Here is a 23,356-nt window from a genome sequence, read left to right on the forward strand (position 1 = left end):
CTTTTTAATCTTGTTATTTATTATAACTGCACAATGAGAACTTTAATAGAATTATTTTTTGTTACAGCATAGTTTTCTGTAAAGCTGCTTTAAAACTATGGGTGTTGTGCAAAGCGCTCAACAAATAAATGTGACTTGACTTCAGCTTTAATTGAAAATATTTTAAATGTATGTAATCAGTGGCAGTGTGTAAGCAGCATATGTATCTTACAATTCCTGCATTTTCAGTAAGCAGAATTATTAGCTAATATTTCCATTTGGTGTCACCACTGCCCTGTTCTGGGCTGCTTTTTAGTACTTGTACATATCTGATGGATCATTTAGCTCTTTTAAGAACAGTACTTTTAGCTAAATTGTAAAGGAAAGGAACTGTTTTGCATAGGGCTGTGCCCAAAAATATTGGCACCCTTGATAAATATGGGCAAAGAAGGTTGTGAAAAATATGTCTTTGTTGTTTATCCTTTTGATCTTTCATTCAAAATATTCACAAAAATCTATCCTCTAATGATATTAAACACATCACAAGTTTGATCAAAAAACAAATATTTCTGTCAAATATACGTGTGGCACAATTACTGGCACCCTTTTATTCAATACTTTGTGCAACCTCCATTTGCCAAGATAACAGCTCTGAGTCTTCTCCTATAATGCCTAATGAGATTGGAGAACACATGGCAAGTGATCTGAGACCATTCCTCCATACAGAATCTTTCCAGATCCTTCAAATTCAGAGGTCCACACTGGTGGTCTCTCCTCTTTAGTTCACCCTACAGGTTTTCTATGGGGTTCAGGTCAGGAGACTGGGGTGGCCATGGCAGAACCTTGACTTTGTGGTCAGTGAACTATTTTTGTGTTGATTTTTATGTGTGTTTTGGATCATTGTCCTGCCCAATCACAGCCCATTTTAAGCTTTCTGGCAGAGGCAATCAGGTTTTGATTTTTTTTTATCAGTTGGTAATTGATAGAGTCCATTATGTCATGTATTCAAACAAGATGTCCAGGACCTCTGGCATAAAAACAGCCCCACAACATTAAAGATCCACCACCATATTTAAATGTGGGCATGAGTTACTTTTTCATATGGCTACCTCTCTGTGTGCGCCAAACTTATCTCTGGTGTTTACTTCCAAAAAGCTCTGTTTTTGTTTTATCTGACCATAGAACCCAGTCGCATTTGAAGTTCCAGTAGTGTCTGGGAAACTGAAGACGCTTGAGTTTGTTGTTGGATGAGAGCAGAGGCTTTATTCTTGAAACCCTCTCAAACAACTTGTGCGATGTAGGTGACATCTGATTGTAGTTTTGGAGACTTTCTGACCCCAAGACCCAACTAATTCCTGCAATTCTCCAGCTGTGATCCTTGGAGAATTTTTGGCCACTCGAACCATCCTCCTCACCGTGCGTGGAGACATTATAGACATACGTCTTCTTTCAGGCTGATTCGTAAAACCTCCAGTTAATTGGCACTTCTTAATTATTGCCATGATGGTGGAAATGGGTGTTTTCAATACTTTAGCCATTTTCTTATAGCCACTTCACATTTTGTGAAGCTCAACAACATTTTGCGGCACATCATAACTTTACTCTTTGGTCTTACCCATTGTGATGGATGACTAACATAATTTGGCTATATTTATACCCATGTGAAACTGGAAGTCATGGCTGAACAATTTCATGTTCCTTGTCACCCAAGTGTACTAAAAAATTTAAAATATGAATGGGAATATACTTCAGATATATTTTACTCATAAGAATTTCTAGGAGTGCCAATAATTGTTGCAAATGTGTTTTAAAGAAAAATATTTATTTAATTACAAGATTTTCCCCCTTTCAATTACTTCAAATAAAGGTCAGATTTTTGTGAATATTTTGAATGAAAGATCAAAAGGATAAACAATAAAGACATATTTTTCACAGCCTTCTTTGCTCATATTTGCCAAGGGTGCCCATATTTTTGGCCACAACTGTATGTCTTTAAAGTAACAACAATAATAAAAAAAAAAGTAACTTTTCTTGATTCAGGCTTAGTTTAAAGAATCGTGAACCAAACTATGAGTTCAGTATCGTGAACTGAACCAAATCGTGACATGATTGAATTGTTACACTCCAAATAATTTCTTGTTTTTGTTGTTTTAATTTTATTGTGAAATTTTACTTGGACCTGTTCTTCATTATTTTTGTGAGAGTCACACATTTCTCTGCTTTCCAAGACTAGGGTTGGGAACCTTTTTTTTTTTATACCGGAACTGTCAGAGTTTTCTGCTGATGTGGACGGAGCACAGTCCTAAAATCTGACAGCGTTTCGGGCAGTATCCCACTACTGAATCTACAGTGTGAAACACACATCAAGAACAGTGTAGTCCGATTCCTCAACAAATGACTCTTGTGCCAGTTCTTTTGAATCTACAGCTTGACGAGTGATGTCCGATTCCCAAAGAATGACTTTGTTCTTTTTAGTCAATCTGACTTCCGTAATGTGCAGCTCGCAATGAACCTTATTACTGACTGTTTATAGTCTTGAATAATTACTTAAGAACTTGAAACCATTCTTCCATAATTAACATTATTATTTGTTGTGGTTTTAATGCTGGTATTGAGAATAATTGCCAAATTTCACTACAGACTACTGAAATTTTGGCATTGTGATAATGTATAGCCTTTATTGTACATAGTAGATCTTGCTTCAATAACATGATGAAAAAGTAGATCTCATTCCATAGAAGTGTGAGCACCCCTGCTGTAAATGACGGTGATGGAGGCTTTCCTTTATCTGACTACCATATGTAAAATACCATAATTATCCTATGACAATAGCCTGCTCTCCTACACACTGCAGTTTACATTTCAAGGAAATCCACTGTTAAAAAGATAAATGCATGATGTTTCCAAAGTCAATGAGTAATCATGTTAAATAATCAGGATCTCAATATTGACCAAAATAATCGTGATTATGATTTTTGCCATAATCGAGCAGCCCTATCAACAACAGCATAAAAATGAAAAACTAGACGATCAGTCAAATTTCTCCTTGCTTTAGAGTGTGTAGGGCCACAGCCTCCTTTTCCCCATAAATCCAGAGCTCAGGAGAGTGAAACAGAAGTTGAGCAACCCATATCACAACAGAGTACAGACGCAAATCAAAGCCAAATGTGCAGAGGGGGGTTTTGGTGAAGTCATGTCCCACCACCCCTATCATCCTAGCTTCATTACTCACAGAGACAGTGCTTTCAGAGCCCCAGGCGCTCCCTGTAAACGCTGCTGTCTATGATTGCTGCCATTAAGGAGCCAGCTGTGCAGCTGGCAGTGAAAGATCATCTGTGTACTCCTCCATCTCCATGCACTGCTTGTCCTTCCTTTTTTTCCACTCTCTCTCTCTCTCTCTGTGTGCTAAAGACACATAGAAGACGCTTTGCCCTCAGTGATGCCAACATACAGTACTGTGCAAAAGTTTTAGGCACTTGTGAAAAATGTTGCATAGTGAGGATGTCTTCAAAAATAATGACATAAATAGTTTTCATTTATCACTTAATGTCATACAAAGTCCAGTAAACATAAAAAAAAGCTAAATCAATATTCGGTGTGACCACCTTTGCCTTTAACCCTCTGGGGTCTGACGGTGTTTTGGGTCCTGGAGAAGTTGACAGGCCTTGACATTTGTGCTTTTTTCAGTTGCTTAAAAACATATTAATGGCTAAAGTCTGATAACACTGTATTCAGCACAAACTGGGCTACAATAATATGTGAACAACATGTATGTACATGTTTGTATTTTTGAGAAAATATCGTTTATGCGTGGTTTTTGAAAAAACAAAAATTGTAAGTCACTGAAATAAAGCCATATAACACATACTAAACATTTGTTCACAAGACTTTTGAGAACTGGATCTTGTAGCCTAGAGTTTTTGCTACAAAAATGATGTGAAAACCATCCTGATCACTCATTCATACAAAACAATATAGTCATTTAACTTTTGTAAGACACTTTTAGTGTTTGAAAGGCCCTATGCGAGGAGGTGTGGATGATCATGAATATTGATGTGATTCACACCTGAGTAGACAAAGACCCCTCCCTTGAGAGAGAATGAATGTGAGGAGACTTAATGATTGAATGTATTATCTGACTATACATTTTCTTTACATAAAGACTTAAAACTTTAGACCTACACTACCGTTTAAAAGTTTATAGATCTGTAAGATTTTTTAATGTTTTTTAAAAAAAGTATCTTCTGCTCACCAAGGCTGCATTTATTTGATCCAAAATACAGCAAAAACAGTGATATTGTGAAATATTTTTACAATATAAAATAACTGTTTTCTATTTGAATATATTGTAAAATGCACTTTACTCCTGTGATCAAAGCTGAATTTTCAGCATCATTACTGCTGTCTTCAGTGTCACATGATCCTTCAGAAATCATTCTGATATGTTGATTTTCTAATATGGGCATATTTACAGCACATTTTACACATTTACACCCGAACAGATATTTGCAAGCACAAGCTTTGTTGATGATAATGAGGCAGCATAAACACTAGTTAAAATATAATCTAAACATTCATATTATTTTTATATCATATTACATATCATATTTATATCATACAGCATACAATTTAAATACCTGCTTTAGCCGAAACAACATTTAAATGTAACTAAAACTTGCCTATTAGGACATATTTCAAATTTCAATACTCTGATTACTGGCTGGCAAGTCTGGAAATAGTCCAACTAGTAAAATATGAACATGTTCCTATAAAATAGCATGTCAACTAATGTAAGTAAAACTAAATGACTTACTCATCTGAAATTGTATCCTCGGCTGGATCAAGTCACTCTTCAAAATGTAAACGTTCATCGTCGGAGTCCCACTCTTCTTCTGAGGAAAACGTGAACTCTTCGTCACTATCCAGGACCATCTGTAGAGCTTCCTCACCTGCGTAGCGTGCTATCTTCCAAACGTGCAGGAAAGTGAATGAATCTGATGATGAACTTGATGCTTTTTAAAGCACTGTTGGGGGCGTTTACCATTTGCATTGATCGCCTCAGCACATTACCGTATGAATAGCGCGCTCTGCTGGTGGGTGTGATCTCAGAGATAATTAGCTGAGCCAGGAGAAACTGTACATCGCTTTGCTTCATACAGATTACATTGCAGGAGAATATTTGTTTGAAATTTTAATTCTTTTATTTAAAAGTAGACATTTTAAGCTTTCTTTAGACATATGTTTCATGTTTGTGTGATAAGTATTCGCTGAGTTTCAGTTCATTTTTGTGACGTGTTTCAGAAAGATGCTCGCGGAGACAGAGACGGCTGAAAGCGCACCCTGTATATTTTCTTTGTTTTACAGAAGCACAAGGTTTGTTGTTATTGTGAGTGTACACAAATAAAAGTAGACCCTTTATAGTCTCTAATGATGTCTTACACTTATCTGTATGCCCAAAAATGACAGAGTATTTTAAGTTGTTTCCGCTGTTATGCGGAAAAAATCCAGCAGGACGCGCTGGATTTAACCCAGAGGGTTAAAACAGCACGAATTCTCCTAGGTACACCTGGACACAGTTTTTCTTGGTTGTTGGCAGATAGGATGTACCAAGCTTCTTGGAGAATTCGCCACAGTTCTTCTATCTATTTCGGCTGTCTCAATTGCTTCTGTCTCTTTATGTAATCTCAGACTGACACGATGTTCAGAGGGGGGCTTTGTGGGGGCCATGACATCTGTTGCAGGGCTCCCTGTTCTTCTATTCTAATCTTTTCTATTTTCAAAAGTAATGGTTGGGAGTCTAACATTTATATTTCCTATTGACACACTAAAGCTGAAGATATAAATAACCATCTTAAGACAAATGCTCTTGTGAAACATCTTATGTGCCTAAGACTTTTTACACAGCACTGTACAGTCTGACAGAGCTGCCAAACTCAGTGTCCTAACAGTGTCACATGATACAGACAGAAGACAGTGAAAGAGGTACTAGAGCCGAAGCTAGGGTATTGTTCCTTCAGGCTTATTTTTATAGCACGCAACCAATTGAGAAAGCAACCAGGATCAAAGGTCACAAGAAACTGAGCATCTTAAACCAGTGAAATCGGATACAAACAGACAGAGGAAATGATCACTGTAGCTACATTCTAAAAATCATAATATCATCATCATATCTCCGCTGAATATAGTAGGTATCCTGTGCACGATATGCAAATTTGGCATATGGAATATCCTTATGATCTGCTACATTTTAAAATATGAACAATACAACTGAGCAGACTGCATATATACTGTATTGTAAAATGCAATGCTCTCAACTTGACCTTCCATCTCCAGTGTGATGAACGAACAGGATGTAGGCCTAATAGAGCACAACAGTCTGGTTCCGGAAGTAAAAATTCCCACTCATTTTCTACAAAGGGCAATTTTTAACCATAACTCCAAGGTTGTTAATCAATGATGTCTGCTTCTGTTGAAGTCATCAGTATGTATTATTTCCTCTTCATGTTCCAATTTCTTACTTAAGACAATAATCTGTCTATTATAAGCAGTGAAGAGCACATCCAAGGCTAAAAACTTACTTTATGCCAATTAGCCATTGTGCAGCCTGGTTGAACATTCTTGCGTTGAAGTAACAAACCTGCAGTACTCAAGAGGATGACAGAGTTGCCTTCGAAAGTTTGTACCATTAAACTGGATGTGTTAATATTTAGGTAAGTTGCTACAAATACTGCATATTGACATTAACTTACTTGCTCAGAAATATTCTCATTAAACCCTTGCTCACCATGACAGTAGCTGACTTAAACCTGTTGATGTGCAAGCCCCCCCCCCCTGCAGCAGCATGAGGCCTCTAACACACCATCAAAATAATCAACCCAAAACATTGCAAATTTACTGTTTATTCAAGTCACTCATGCAGGCTGATGAAAAGAATGGGTAGCAAGATTATAAACCAGAACATTGGTTTATATTAGTTTATAATGATTTCCAACCCGCACGCAGACAGCTTTCACAGAACATGACAGTGGGGCTGGGGTGTGAGCATTCATCAGCCATACAGATCATCCCCGGGGTTCAGGTCAAGCAGTGCTGAACACAATTAAGTCATCAGAGAGTTGGCCACTTAAGTGTGGAAGAGTAAATACAGCGCTGGCCGCAGAGATTTCCGGTAACATTGTAAATTAATACTTCTCATGAAGCCTGGGCAGTCAGAGCTGTGTTTGTGGAAGACAACTGATTATCAGATAAAAAAAGATTGATATTTGTGAGCAGACTGCACAACATCTGGCACAATATGAACTGTGTCAGACCGATTTTAAATAGACAACCAAACAGTGCATGCATGAAAGGAAAGCAGCACATTAACAAGACACAATTTAAGGTTTTTATCATTAAAATACCATTCATTACACCAAAATTCACTCGTCACACACTGTCAAGAGAACAACAAATCACACAACAGTAATGAGTAAGTCAAATGTTAATTCAGTAACCCCACAAAATTTGCCAGAACGATTCAGAACAATAACTTACAAGTTTGAGACTGATTTATGATTAGACTGAGACTGATTAAGATTCCTGAATCGAACTACACTTTGATTAATTTTGGTCAATTCATTAAAAAGTATTGCTACTCGTTTGTGATTCGGTCTACACTGTGATTCTTTGTGCTCAATTCATAAAAAGAACTGTAACTCATTCGTGAATCGGTCTACACTGTGATTCTTTTTGGTTAATTAGTTCAAAAGAACTGTAACTCATTCGTGAATCGGTCTACACTGTGATTCTTTTTGGTTAATTCATTAAAAAGAACTGCGACTCGTTCGTGAATCGTCTACACTGATTTTTTGTTTTTTTTGTTTTGGTCAATTCATATAAAAGAACTGTATCTCGTTCGTGAATTAGTCTACACTGTGATTCTTTTTGGATAATTCATTAAAAAGAACTACGACTCGTTCATGAATCATCTACACTAATTCTTTGTGGTCAATTCATAAAAAGAACTGTAACTCATTTGTGAATCGTCTACACTGATTCTTTCTGGTCAATTCATTCAAAAGAACAGTAACTCATTCATGAATCAGACTGCACTGGTCGAGCTAGGCTATATGTTTGTTGCATGCAACCAGCGAGGACAACACAATCTAAAATGTATTGTCGCTTCATTGTCTTTTTATTATTTTATAGTACCCAGTACCTTTTTATCATTCCGTTCAGGCCACAAGCTCACAATTAAGCTAAAATTTAACATGGAGCACATTCAGCCAATAGATCCAGTGTGCTAATCTAGACACGGAAGCAAAACAATCATCTTGCTCAGCTTGGGGAACATATATCAATGGACCTACAGAGAAAGGCCAAAGTGTGCTGCAAAAACAGAGAGAGAGAGAAAGCGAGAGAGAACGAGAGGCAGTGCTGAGTAAGGCGGATCTGGTGGCAGTAAATTCTCCTCCAATAGCAGCCATAAATGGAGCTGTGCCGGCAATTGTATGCTAGCAAGGGACACAGGAAACAGAGAGAGGGGGAGGGAGGAAGGGGAATAGAGAGAGAGAGAGAGAGAGAGAGAGAGAAATAGACTACAGCAAAATAACAGCTTAAAAAAAGAGCAGAGAACAACACAATCACACAAGCCTCGTAGATAAATAGCTGTTTGCTAAGGCATTGAGTAAAGTAATTAGGTTAGTATTAAGCTGTTTGACAACTGTAAAAACCCATCAATTACAGCAGTGTAAAGTGTAAAGAACAGTGGACTGATCAATGAAAAATAGTTCCTAGTTTTAAAAAGCAACAAATCACCCCTGGTGTCGCGAGTTCGAATCCAGGGCGTGCCGAGTGACTCCAGCCAGGTCTCCTAAGCAACCAAATTGGCCCGGTTGCTAGGGAGGGTAGAGTCACATGGGGTAACCTCCACGTGGTCGCTATAATGTGGTTTTCGCTCTCGGTGGGACACGTGGTGAGTTGTGCGTGGATGCCATGGAGGATAGTTTGAAGCCTCCACACATGCTATGTCTCCGCGGTAATGCGCTCATCAAGCCACATGATAAGATGCACGGATTGACAGTCTCAGAAGCGGAGGCAACAGAGATTCGTCCTCCACCACCCTGGATTGAGGTGAGTCAGTACGCCACCACGAGGACTTAAGAGCGCATTGGGAATTGGGCATTCCAAATTGCGGAGAAAAGGGGAGAAAATAAAAAAAATAACAAAATGCATGGACAATCACACTGACGTCAGGTGTTGTCAATCATCACTACCATAGTCGATTAGTTAACTAGTCTTATCAACTAGATAAGCTTATCTCACTGCAGTTAAATCACACAGAAAAGAAGGGCAGGGATGTCTAGTTATCACAAATTACTACAATAAGTCATATAAAAACAACACAAAAGGAATGAATATGGAAACATTTTCTGGTTTCACAGCAAGGGGGTTACGAATAGCTCACAGGTTTTGAGGGAGCTAAGCGCACCATGACACATGCTGGGTCGTCGCCCTGTGTTTGCGTGGGCGTTATGACAACTGTCCCGTGTGTCACACTGAGATTTCTCTTTGAACTTTTATGGTGTATGCCTGATCCAGATGGCGCTGTACTGCACACCATTACATAATCAAAACTGCACGAGCCGTAAAACGTTTATTGTCTCTCGCTTGCTGCCTTTCCATCTCTTGATGAATGTCACACCCTCTGTTATTTCCCCCCTTTTCAGAAGGCTTTCAAAGCCTCCAAACAAATACTGATCTTATTGTCAGACATGAGCCATTGATCTGAGAGACATCCAAACCCCAAATCATCCTACCAACATAAAGGATCCCGTCTTTCTTGCTCTGCAGAGCTATTGTTCCTGCTTTAAATACTCCACAGCTGCAGCTCAAAGCACAGCGCATCTACAACTCTAAGATGTTCAGAGGAAAGGAATAGACAAATGACTCACCAGGGCTGGCCACTGGATCTGCTTGGTTTTTGTTCCCTGCAGCTGGGCATCGCCCTTCATTTTGGCCCAAACCAGCTGATGCTCCAACAGAAAGATCTGGAAGTCTTCGTACACCTTGACCCACTCGCGCTTCTCCCACTCAAGGTCATCGAACTCCACGTATACCTGCGAAAAGAAAGGAAGGAGGGGTTAATGTTAGTCACAGAAGCACATCCCATGTCTACGTTCCCCAAAGCATTGTGCTCTATGTAGCAAAACGTCAAGCTACAGCATTACCTCCAGTTCCAAGTCAAGTGCTGTAACATGATGCTGGAAAACATTATTTTAATTGGTCAATCATGGCATTCAGTGGTCAAATATTTTTTATATTATGACAGCTAAACTCTATAATTGACAGTTGACCCAAGTAATCAATTTCCAACAAAGCTTTACAGGTTTTATGTCTTTCGTCTCACTCCATGGTCTTTTTCTTCTCACATAATAAAATAGTTTAAACTAAAATACATTTTTCATGTCTATTTCTTTCTTTCTTTAAGTAGCCATGTAATAAACAGGATTACGTCCTTGGCTGCACGTCAGGGTCCTGATTACCCTGTCTGGGTTTATTTTACGAAACTGACTGGCTGACGGTATATTATCCCTTACGTATGACACTGTGGATAAAACTGAATCTTCAAAATGACCGCTTGCAGCTACAAAAAAATGGAAAGCATATCAGCTTCCAAAAAATATCTGCTTGCTCTGCTTTACTAATAATTAAAACACCAGCAAGTTTTCCAAGTGTTGCAGTGCAATTTCATAGACATAACAGGTAGAAATGTCATAAAATATTGATACATCGATTATAGATCGGCACGTCATTTTCTTGATACATTTTTGAGGCATATATTACAGTTTTTCTCAATCACTTTGGCTCAATTCTCAAATGAGAATTTCTTTTAATTTAATTTTTTTAAACATTAAGTTCAAATCTCTGAACAATTAGATTCTTGTTCACACTAGATTTGAATTTCTTATTCATTTAAGCAAAATGGACGTGTTTTGGCACAATTGTGCAAAAAAGTACAATTGTCTACAATTTGCACAATAACTAAATGCACATGGCTTGCTAATCAAAACTGATGAGTTGATTCTCAGTGAAATTGTCATACTCTTCAGAACTTCAAAACATTCTTTCATTGTGTGAGCCATCACATGCAAAATGATCCATTCAGTTATCAAAATCTGTTATCAATCTCGGTTGACTGCCATGGTGAAAAAACTTCTAAACATTTTAACCAGTACAGCTCACACGATGACAAAAATACTTTTCATTTTGGTGGCATTGGCCAATTTACTGACACAATAACTAGGTTTTGAAGCATGAATTAAATGTTTTGGTGAGTTACTACATTTTTCAGACATGCAAAAGAGTTGTGATGTCCCACAAAACAGTTGTGACAATTGCACTTACGGTTTAGAGAATGTTAAGACTGTTTCAAAAATGACTCTGTAACATTAGCTGACATTTAAACTAGAAACCTAATTTGTGTACTTTCCAATTCACTGTCAGTTGGCCTTCTGTTAAAAAGTAGTCTGCCGTAATAGCTTTGAGAGACCACAAAAGTGCGATATAACATTTACCGCACTTAATACTGAAGCCTTATGCACACCAGACGAGAAGTGCCGATGCGGTGCAGGTGGCAGTCCAAAGTTGTGAATACAGTCACCATACACACAGAAGTTAAGAAAGTTTTTAGACTTCAAGAATTAACAAAGTGGAGTTGATCAGTCTAGTAGGCTATATGGAATATGCATATACACAATCTATAACCCAGTGATGTTCTTTGATAATGATTTGGGTCAAATTTTAAGGAAAACTATGTGTCACGCTCCGTGGCACTGCAACATTTTGAGAAGCCTCCGGAGTCGTAGCAGAGTGGTGTACGTACCTTCATAGAAAATAATTGTTTTGAATTTTAGAAGGCGCCATGTAGACCGCCAGACATGTCCAGTGTGCGACTCCCTTGAAGTTACACTGCCGCTCACACTTTACCAAAGTTATGTTGAGATATATGAATGAAGAGATGAAGAGAAAACTATTGTGAAATGACTAGACCTATTACTATATGAAAATCATTGGGAACATTTTCTGATTATCCATGCGTGGAAAAAGGCATAGATCCCAAGCCTAATAAAAGGTCAGTGGCCTTAAATTACCTCAATTTGGTTTGATTTCTTAGAGCAGGTGTGGTCACAAACACCCAGTCTTCCTCACTGTCACTGTGCTAAAAACAACACCCCAAGTTCAGTAGTTATGGCTTGCTGTGAAACACTGCACAGCCATGTGATTCAACGCAGAACATTTGTGTGTTTGTGCGAGAGACAGACAGACCGAGAGGAGGTATGAGAAAGAACTCGTGTTTGAGCTGCTGGATGTTTTCAACATATGCAGTGTGTCATGATGACAGCAGAGTCCTGTTTTTGGCCTGTCAAATTCTCCACTTCACTGCATGTGTGTGTGTCTAAGGCAGGTGTAGCGTGATAAACTGGAGAACTGGTTTCCAAAAAAATAAGTAGCACTGAGTGTCTGGCAGTACTCTTGAGTCTGTATTCCAACTGGAAAAATTGTTCCTCCACTGGACAGCGTCCATGTGTTGACTAATATGATCCTGCACACAACACTTTTAAAGAGTGTACAGAAAGTGCCCAGCTAATGATTTGAAACACAGATCTCCTGCTGAGAGCTGTGGGAATCATCAGAGTGAGTGAGTCAGCCGAGAGCGCGCTGCACAACTCCAGTGCTGAGCAACCTGCACTAACAGAAGCGGGTTTCATAATGTTGATTCATAGCAGAAATGATACAGACGCGGCCAGTTGTGGTTACTCGTTCTGGCTTAGGTTGTGAGACTGTAATGAGTGTGTGTAAGAGGGGAACAGGAGAGGAACGGACAGGTCAGGATAGATTTCACATGGACCCCTGCTGTGCAAACGGACTGAGCTGAAGAAAAAGGCCAATTTCACAGTATTGCTTTATTCTATTCCATCACTCCTATCAACAAAAACCTCACAGTACTGCTTTAAATATGGATGTTGTGAGTGGTGATTGCCAAAGTCACCACCAAGACGCTAGGGTGGTTGTGTGAGAGATCCTCTTTAACAGATAACAATCTCTTTTACCATACTAGGAGAGATTGTTACTGTCAACTAGCGTGTTAAGACAGTAAGACACCATGTGCGGACACCATTCAAATGAATAGGGAGAGCCGTCAACTGACACCTACCTGTCGCAAAATTGTCAGTGTCTTCTCTTATAAATCAGCCATTTATCGTAGTAAACTCCACACATTGTTCATATCAAAAGGATTTTTAGTGTAAAGCATGTTGAAGATTAGCAAACAGGCGGTCAGTTCATTAAGTGATCAGCAGTTTCCTGACAAAAGCAGTTTATTCAGCACCCGCCTCCATAGTCATCCATTAAAAAAAATATATGGCCTCTTGTCTCCTTGCCAGTGTACCACCATAGAATGTCAATGGGGCCACCACTTTATGCTAAGCTTGTAGGCCCCTTTGCTAGAAGGGCTCTGGTTGTGTAGGTGCTGTTATATGGTTGCTAGGTGATTACTTACTGGTCAGAGTCAAAAGAGCCCACTCTCAAGTCTCTGAAATATTCTGGTCTCTCATCATCATCATCATAAAAGACAGCAATACATAAGTATTCTATACTGATGCTTCACTGCCATTCAACCATGGTATTTGTGACAGAGTAACTTGAAAGAAAGAAAAAGAGAAAGGGTGGAGACCTACACTACAAAGTCTCTAGAACTCCATGTCCAAACATTCAAAAGGCAAGGTAGCTGCACCTTGTGAACAACATACAATCACTGTGTACCGTAAGAAAGCAAGGCAGCATCAGCCGGACAGCTAAGTTGCATCTTTCAATGCCCGAGCATCATAATAATTTTTACTTCATAGGTACCTCAGCCAAACAATGACAACATTCATGCCACTGAGTCCGGTTACCCGCCATTTCTGCTAGAGTCTCCAACCATCAGGTCATTCTGGTCTCTAGATGGGTGAGTCTCACATAAACAAGAAAATGTCCTGGTCCTATTTTACGCCAAAAATCAAAAGAAACAAATAAGAAATTATATTTTGCATATAGAAAATTAAGCTTATTTTAGGATTATCAAAATTTACAACATTGTTACATTTATTTTTATGACAATAATGCACATTTGTTGAATGTGGTGAATTTGTACATTTGATTTAAGATGAAACTTCTTGAAGTTTACCACATTGATAGTAACTACACGCAAATGCACTGCACAAATTTTAGTTTTGTAATGAAAAAAATTAATATGTTGGCACAATTATATTTTTGTCTACAAAACTAATTTCAAACAGCATACGCCTTCAGATCAAAAGATTTTTAAGATCATGAGAAACATTTCAGTCAAGTGAACCCTCAAACTTTTGAACGGTAGTGTGTATATTATATACAGTGGTGTGAAAAAGTGTTTGCCCCCTTCCTCATTTCTTATTTTTTTGCATGTTTGTCACACTTAAATGTTTCAGATCATCAAACAAGTTTAAATATTAGTCAAAGATAACACAAGTAAACACAAAATGCAGTTTTTAAATGAAGGTTGTTATTATTAAGGGAAAACAAAATCCAAACCTACATGGCCCTGTGTGAAAAAGTGTTTGCCCCACCTGTTAAAACATAACTTAACTGTGGTTTATCACACCTGAGTTCAGTTTCTCTAGCCACACCCAGGCCTGATTACTGCCACACCTGTTCTCAATCAAGAAATCACTTAAATAGGACCTGCCTGACAAAGCGAAGTAGACCAAAAGATCTTCAAAAGCTAGACATCATGCCGAGATCCAAAGAAATTCAGGAACAAATGAGAAAGAAAGTAATTGAGATCTATCAGTCTGGAAAAGGTTATAAAGCCATTTCTAAAGCTTTGGGACTCCAGAGAACCACAGTGAAAGCCATTATCCACAAATGGCGAAAACATGGAACAGTGGTGAACCTTCCCAGGAGTGGCCGGCCGACCAAAATTACCCCAAGAGCGCAGCGACGACTCATCCAAGAAGTCACAAAAGACCCCACAACAACATCCAAAGAACTGCAGGCCTCACTTGCCTCAGTTAAGGTCAGTGTTCATGACTCCACCATAAGAAAGAGACTGGGCAAAAATGGCCTGCATGGCAGAGTTCCAAGACGAAAACCACTGCTGAGCAAAAAGAACATTAAGGCTCGTCTCAATTTTGCCAGAAAACATCTTGATGATCCCCAAGACTTTTGGGAAAATACTCTGTGGACTGACGAGACAAAAGTTGAACTTTTTGGAAGGTGTGGATCCCATTACATCTGGCGTAAAAGTAACACCGCATTTCAGAAAAAGAACATCATACCAACAGTGGTAGTGTGATGGTCTGGGGCTGTTTTGCTGCTTCAGGACCTGGAAGACTTGCTGTGATAAATGGAACCATGAATTCTGCTGTCTACCAAAAAATCCTGAAGGAGAATGTCCGGCCATCTGTTCGTGACCTCAAGCTGAAGCGAACTTGGGTTCTGCAGCAGGACAATGATCCAAAACACACCAGCAAGTCCACCTCTGAATGGCTGAAGAAAAACAAAATGAAGACTTTGGAGTGGCCTAGTCAAATTCCTGACCTGAATCCTATTGAGATGCTGTGGCATGACCTTAAAAAGGCAGTTCATGCTCGAAAACCCTCCAATGTGGCTGAATTACAACAATTCTGCAAAGATGAGTGGGCCAAAATTCCTCCACAGCGCTGTAAAAGACTCATTGCAAGTTATCGCAAACGCTTGATTGCAGTTGTTGCTGCTAAGGGTGGCCCAACCAGTTATTAGGTTTAGGGGGCAAACACTTTTTCACACAGGGCCATGTAGGTTTGGATTTTGATTTCCCTTAATAATAACAACCTTCATTTAAAAACTGCATTTTGTGTTTACTTGTGTTATCTTTGACTAATATTTAAGCTTGTTTGATGATCTGAAACATTTAAGTGTGACAAACATGCAAAAAAATAAGAAATCAGGAAGGGGGCAAACAATTTTTCACACCACTGTATATATAATATTTTTTCCACGTGTAAATAAAACATTTTCCAGTTTTTAACCGTAGATTCTCAATACTTATGGTTAAATTAACCATGACATTTTTTATAAAGTTTATTAGCAAACAGTGAACAGTGAAATCGTATAATAATATAACTGCCATCCTTAGTCTCACATAGTTTTCCATTAAATTGGACCCAAATCATTATCAAAGAACATAGATTCTTTACTTAAGCCATCACTGGGTTATATATTGTGTATAAATATCTTTCATACAGCCTACACAATGTATTTTTAATTTAGGGCATGTTGCAGTAATGAGTATCATCATTGAAAACAATGGGAATAGTTTAAAGTAAAACATCTGGACACACTGTGGTAGTTATAATTGTTACTGAAAACAATGGGGATAGTAAAAGTAAAACATCGGGAAGTGTTTCAGTAACGAGAATCATCATTGAAAACATTGTAAATAGTAAAAGTAAAATGTTCAAACATGGTAATGAGAATAATCACTGAAAACAATGGGAATGGTAAAATAAAATAACCACACACATTACAATAATGAGAATTAGACAGTAAAATGTGCTTAAGTGTCCTGAAAATAATATCGTAATGCCTAAAAAAAAAGAAAAGAAAAAAAAAAAAAATGTAGACTTTATTTTCTTTATGCAAAGCATAATTTCATATTATTCTTTTCTTTTATTTATTTGTATTGATTTGGGGTTAAATATGAGCAGGACATTTATTAACAGGTATTGTGAGAACCAACCAGATATGGCTTGAGTACCTCCTTCAGTATAATTCTAACAGATATTGTTCACCTGTTTTATCATCCTCCAGGCAGAAATCCTAAATCCAATTACTTAGAAACGTGATAGCGCACTCTCCTTAACAAGCTGCACGATTTGAGTTATCATTCATGCCTGTAGCACAAACAGTGTGGGATGGGCTACAAGTCAAAGTTTAATACTTAGGGTCCAGGGTTTGTCTAAATCCCTAACCCTAATTATGAGCAATAAAAATAGTGATGCTTGCTTTACCATCAGATGCATGCTTGCCAACATCATAGCCAAACAGAAACATCCAAACAAAGTGGCGTGACTGCAATTTTAAATGTTTAATCCAGATGTTCATCTTGGCACAAGGGCAACATGAACTAGGAAGATTAGCTGCAAAACTGTACCCTTTCCCAGTGTTATGTTTAAAATGGAACGCAAACAGGCAAGTAACTCTTTCCATTCATCTCCTATGGTACCAGCAGACCTGATCCAACAAATATACACTCAGAAAAGGCATACAAACACTGCAAATAACTTGGTGAAAGAATAACAGAACGATTAATCACAAGTACTGTATGCATGTACATACTGTTGTAGCATATGTGCATATGAGACTTCTGCAACATGTATGAGAGTGTTCAAAACCCTGTTGGGAAAAGTTTAGGTAAATTTGTGTTTCACAGAAATACTTTTGTGACATTAATCCTAACTGAAATCAACACAACTGTGTTTTTCTTGTGCAGCCTTAACAGTAAAAACTACAGAACAAATCAGGCTCAACATTAATGGTTGTCTGCTTGTCCAGGACAACCGTAAAATAAATTCAGAATATCCAAACAATTGAGGTTGTTCAATCGGACCACTAAATCCATCTTAACAGTGCAAACACAGTACAGAAGAAGTGTGCTGACACAGATTTTTAAATGAGGCACCGATGCAGCATAAATGTATTTCAATAATAAAAAATAAAAAAAACATCCCAACTTGGTTGAGTACTGTAATAAAGCTATTTTTTCTTTGTGCATGAATGATTTGACAGCCACCTCCATTTATGGACCTTTTGCCAACTTGGTTATCAGTTGGTGGTTCAAGTAGCTAATGCATGTTGTCATAATTCCCATCCTAACCACTACCTTTGATGTGATGGTCAATCATATGACCTCACATTACAGATGTATCCAAAGCACATGACCTTCTGTACTGCCCACATCCAGACAACAGGCACTCCCACCTTAGCAATAACTACAGAGATCACAAACCTAGCCAAGAAATAAGACCGTCCCATGTAAATAAACATAACTTAAACATGGTTGTGAAAAAAACAATAAGAAAAATAATAAAAATGACAAAATTGACCCCATCTACTCAGTGCTCATTATCCTAAAGATTTTTTTTAATTTTATTATTGTTTTAATAATTTTCCATCCCAGAAATGACTGATTTAAATTTGTAAAACTGCTTATGATGCCTAGAATTCTAAGTTGACTGCTTAAAAGGCTGTTCTGGGGCCGAAAACCTGGTTCCGCACCGGCCCCAAAAGCTAGTTGGTTTCTACACAGGAACCAATTATGTCAGGGGACGGAGGGTGGAATAATGTTTCGTCACCATGGTAAAGTTTTCCCAAACAACAACAGTAGCTACCGTCTGCAGCAAGGAGTACTTCTTCGCTCTATAACAACAATAAAAATCCCACAAAATTATCAGACATCAAAAGCGTTCAGGTAACACGATGAAACGAGTGCTCTACTTGCAATATGGTATTTACGAAGATCCGAGATAAACTAGAGAGATCACAAAGGAAAAAAAATACTCTATAAGAATGTAGATACAGCATGAAATGATACACACCGCCTTCAATCGGACAATTGACCAAATCATGAACAAACTGAAAAACACTTAAGGAAGTACAGGGAAAATAAGAAAGACATAAGCAAAAGTGACAGTGGATGGAGCAACGATGTTTTGGACTCAGACACCGACCAGCCTGCTAACTAACCCCGCAATTATATTCAATTGCATTGAATTCAGCCAGTAATGCTCATGATAAACAGTGAATCACCGGTGTCCTCTGCAGCTGATCTCATTAAGTTGTTATATTTGCCAACTTTGTTAGCTTTTCTTACACTGTTGTCATCTTTTTTGTGCATTGTTTTTATCTGTAAGGGGATTTACGACCAGCTACTCACTAAGTTTGGAAGATCGTGGCTATCTGTTAAGTAAAACTGATAAAATCTGATTCTGATAACGGTGGGATTCTCAATCAATAATTTATATGCTATGGCAAAAATCCAAATACAACCATCTGCTACACCAGTGTTAATAATGATTCCACTGTAACAGTTTACAGAACTTAGCAAGTCAAGCCATAGTTCATACAATATAACTGTGGGGATGGGGGCGTGGCCAAGCGACCCCTGTGGAGAGCGAGGCCGCGAGAGGAAGAATGGTAAGGATTGACATCTGTGGGATATGATCTCAAACAGCTGTTTGTGTTTGCAGTGAGAGGTGAGAGGGATATAAAAGGACAGTCCAGTCCACTGGAGGAAGAGAGAGAGAGACACATGCAGCAGAGTGTTCTGTGTTTTTTGTGTTATGCTGAAAAGCAAATCTTGTTGTGTTACACGAGAAAGTGTGTAAAATAAAAGACTTGTGTTGAACGTTTACCCGGCCCTCTCTTCCTCCTTGAGAAGAAAGTCAGAGACCTTGTCACAATAACGTAATTACATTACCTGTCGTCTTTAGTGAAGATCTTGTTGAGCAATGTAATAACGATTGATTACATTATTCCGTATGTTTAAATATGTCCTCAAAAATAAGAGTAAAAGCTGTATACAAACACACTGTGACGCACCATGTTTGTTTATGTTTGAGGTAGTCATGTGAAACTACCACATAGACAGTAGCCTGTTACGTCACTGTTCGGCTCTCAGGTCAGTGGAAAAGCATGGCCAGTTTATGATAGGCTCAAGATTGCCCCAGCCATTAACCAGCTGAGCACAGGCTCGGCACGAGAACCAGTGCATGCGAATCTGTAGGCATGTAAAGTCCAGCCTTCATTCCTACAGTGACACATGATCAAACAGCTTCAGTTTCCCCCTCCCCCACACAGCTGGTCCCTCCCCATCCCATAATCTCCTTTACTGGGGATCATGGAGGACAGCTTCCCTCATCCGCCCTCACTCAGAATGAAACAATCACTTCATATTGTGTTTCTGCTGAAGCTACCCTTTAATACAAGTCTCTGCTGCTGGCTAGATGAAAAATGTACTCTCATTAAAAATGGACATGGGGTAGAGGGCCAGACAGTGTGTGTGTGTAATATATATATATATATATATACATACACATACATACATACAGTGCATCCGGAAAGTATTCACAGCGCTTCACTTTTTCCACATTTTGTTATGTTACAGCCTTATTCCAAAATGGATTAAATTCATTATTTTCCTCAAAATTCTACAAACAATACCCCATAATGACAACGTGAAAGAAGTTTGTTTGAAATCTTTGCAAAATTTATTAAAAATAAAAAACAAAAAAAATCCCATGTACATAAGTATTCACAGCCTTTGCTCAATACTTTGTTGAAGCACCTTTGGCACCAATTACAGCCTCAAGTCTTTTTGAGTATGATGCTACAAGCTTGGCACACATATTTTTGGGCAGTTTCTCCCATTCTTCTTTGCAGGACCTCTCAAGCTCCATCAGGTTGGATGGGGAGCATTGGTGCACAGCCATTTTCAGATCTCTCCAGAGATGTTCAATTGGGTTCAAGTCTGGGCTCTGGCTGGGCCACTCAAGGACATTCACAGAGTTGTCCCAGAGCCACTCCTTTGTTATCTTGGCTGTGTGCTTAGGGTCGTTGTCCTGTTGGAAGATGAACCTTCACCCCAGTCTGAGGTCCAGAGCGCTCTGGAGCAGGTTTTCATCAAGGATGTCTCTGTACATTGCTGCATTCATCTTTCCCTCGATCATGACTAGTCTCCCAGTTCCTGCCGCTGAAAAACATCCCCACAGCATGATGTTGACACCACCATATTTCACTGTAGGGATGGTATTGGCCAGGTGATGAGCGGTGCCTGGTTTCCTCCAGACATGACGCTTGACATTCAGGCCAAAGAGTTGAATCTTTGTTTCATCAGACCAGAGAATTTTGTTTCTCATGGTCTGAAAGTCCTTCAGGTGCCTTTTGGCAAACTCCAGGCGGGCTGTCATGTGCCTTTTACTGAGGAGTGGCTTCCGTCTGGCCACTCTACCATACAGGCCTGATTGGTGGAGTGCTGCAGAGGTGGTCGTTCTTCTGGAAGGTTCTCCTCTCTCCACAGAGAAATGCTGGAGCTCTGTCAGAGTGACCATCGGGTTCTTGGTCACCTTCCTGACTAAGGCCCTTCTCCCCCGATCACTCAGTTTGGCCGGGCAGCCAGTTCTAGGAAGAGTCCTGGTGGTTCCAAACTTCTTCCATTTATGGATGATGGAGGCCACTGTGCTCACTGGGACCTTCAATGCTGCAGAAATGTTTCTGTACCCTTCCCCAGATCTGTGCCTCGATACAATCCTGTCTCGGAGGTCTACAGACAATTCCTTGGACTTCATGGCTTGGTTTGTGCTCTGACATGCACTGTTAACTGTGGGACCTTATATAGACAGGTGTGTGCCTTTCCAAATCATGTCCAATCAACTGAATTTACCACAGGTGGACTCCAATCAAGTTGTAGAAACATCTCAAGGATGATCAGTGGAAACAGGATGCACCTGAGCTCAATTTTGAGTGTCATGGCAAAGGCTGTGAATACTTATGCACATGTGATTTTTTTCGTTTTTTATTTTTAATAAATTTTGCAAAGATTTCAAACAAACTTCTTTCACGTTGTCATTATGGGGTATTGTTTGTAGAATTTTGAGGAAAATAATGAATTTAATCCATTTTGGAATAAGGCTGTAACATAACAAAATGTGGAAAAAGTGAAGTGCTGTGAATACTTTCCGGATGCACTGTATGTATGTATGTATATATATCACACACACACACACACACACACACACACACACACACACACACACACACACTGTTTGCACTCACACTCGCAAATGGCAAAAACTAGTATAATAGTTTTTAGGAAACTTAATGGCAAAATAAAAAGTGCATAAAAATAATTGGAACATAAACTTTACATTGTCAGCAAAATCATCTCAAATGTATGTCATATACAGTACATATCTATATCACCTCTTGAATATGTGACATATAGAAAACTGAGGGATCCAGCATTACAATTAGGAGAATCCGTTAGAAAACAAGCAGAGAAAGGACAGAAAGGAAGGATGAATTGGAGTACAGTACACAGACAGATGGTACATTTCTGCCTGTTCAGCAGGGGTGGATGCTGCCTCACCCAACAGCAACTGAGCGGTTCAGATTTATTACAACCTGAACGGAAAGGAAACTTCTCGTGAGATTAAAGAGCAAATAAAAACTTCCTGCATTCAAGCCTAATGCTAAAATTCTAGTCATTTTCATTCTTTGTGTGTGTGCATGTATGTAGCAGTAGAGATAAAGTGGGTCAGGGCAAGTCTGACAGACCATTCTGCCACGTCTTTTCATAACAAACACGCCAGATCTCCATCTCAGTGGTAATGTGTGCACTGATGCTCCTTTGCCAAAATAAACTAAAGTTGCACAATATTTTACTCATCCTGTTTCAAGACCAGAGTGGCTTCAAGAATTAATCTTTCAGAGTTTGAAACTAGGCTACATTGTGTTAGTAAATGATAACCATTTTTATTCTTTAGCAGCATATTTAGCAGAAATTTAATTTCAATTTCAAGAGTAACAACTGGTAGTATTTGCATGCTGACAACATAATCTCATCAAAATCATGATGCAACAAATCCTGAAAGATGCCAGAGTTTTTTACATTCCGCCCCATCGGTTTGACTACAGATGAAAAGAGGCAGTAGGAAAGTTGAAAGCACAAGGATAACTAGTGAAAATCTGAACAGATCTGGGATCAGGTTTACCCAGCTTACTGATCTCCACAAAGCAAATTATTTGCAGTTTACAAAGCAAAGAAAAGTGTGACAAAGAATGCATATTCAAGTTCTATGAAAATACATACAATAGCTAAATCTAACACACAAGTTTAAATACCATGCACAAAGGGCTGGGCAATATAGCTAAAAATCTCTCAATATTTCTAAGGCTTCCGATAACTGTCTATATATCTTGAAATTATGCTCTGAAATGGATTATATCTTTTTTCAATCAGAGGAACCATAATTTCAAACAGCCATTTTAGCCAAGTAGGCTCATGAAAATGATTAATATAAGGACTAAAGTACAGTAAGTGTCATATGAACACAAGAAAGATATTTAATAATTTAAACTGTTTAAACTTAATTTCATATATATTGATTTTAACCTGTTTAAAAAGAGGTTCCTAACTATATGCACCAATATAACAAAATACATAATAAACAGATACAATGCTTTCAGAAAGTACTCCGACCCCATAATTGTTTTTCATATTTTGTTATGTTGCAGCCTTATGCTAAAATTCTTTAAATTCCTTATTTTTTTTCACATC

At 38.6% G+C, this 23,356-nt stretch overlaps 1 protein-coding gene across 3 annotated transcripts in view; it reads right to left on the bottom strand.

The window, feature by feature from the left end:
* The window catches only part of jmjd1cb (jumonji domain containing 1Cb), a 238,342-nt gene that overhangs the window by 134,162 nt on the left and 80,824 nt on the right, over positions 1-23,356 (bottom strand). For all 3 annotated transcript variants that reach the window (XM_051673704.1, XM_051673703.1, XM_051673702.1), the window contains exon 2: positions 9,912-10,076. In XM_051673704.1, coding sequence (XP_051529664.1) covers positions 9,912-10,076 — 165 coding nt within the window. The remainder of the gene's footprint in view (positions 1-9,911; positions 10,077-23,356) is intronic.

This window comes from Myxocyprinus asiaticus, chromosome 36, assembly GCF_019703515.2.
Source record: "Myxocyprinus asiaticus isolate MX2 ecotype Aquarium Trade chromosome 36, UBuf_Myxa_2, whole genome shotgun sequence".
NCBI lineage: Eukaryota > Metazoa > Chordata > Actinopteri > Cypriniformes > Catostomidae > Myxocyprinus > Myxocyprinus asiaticus.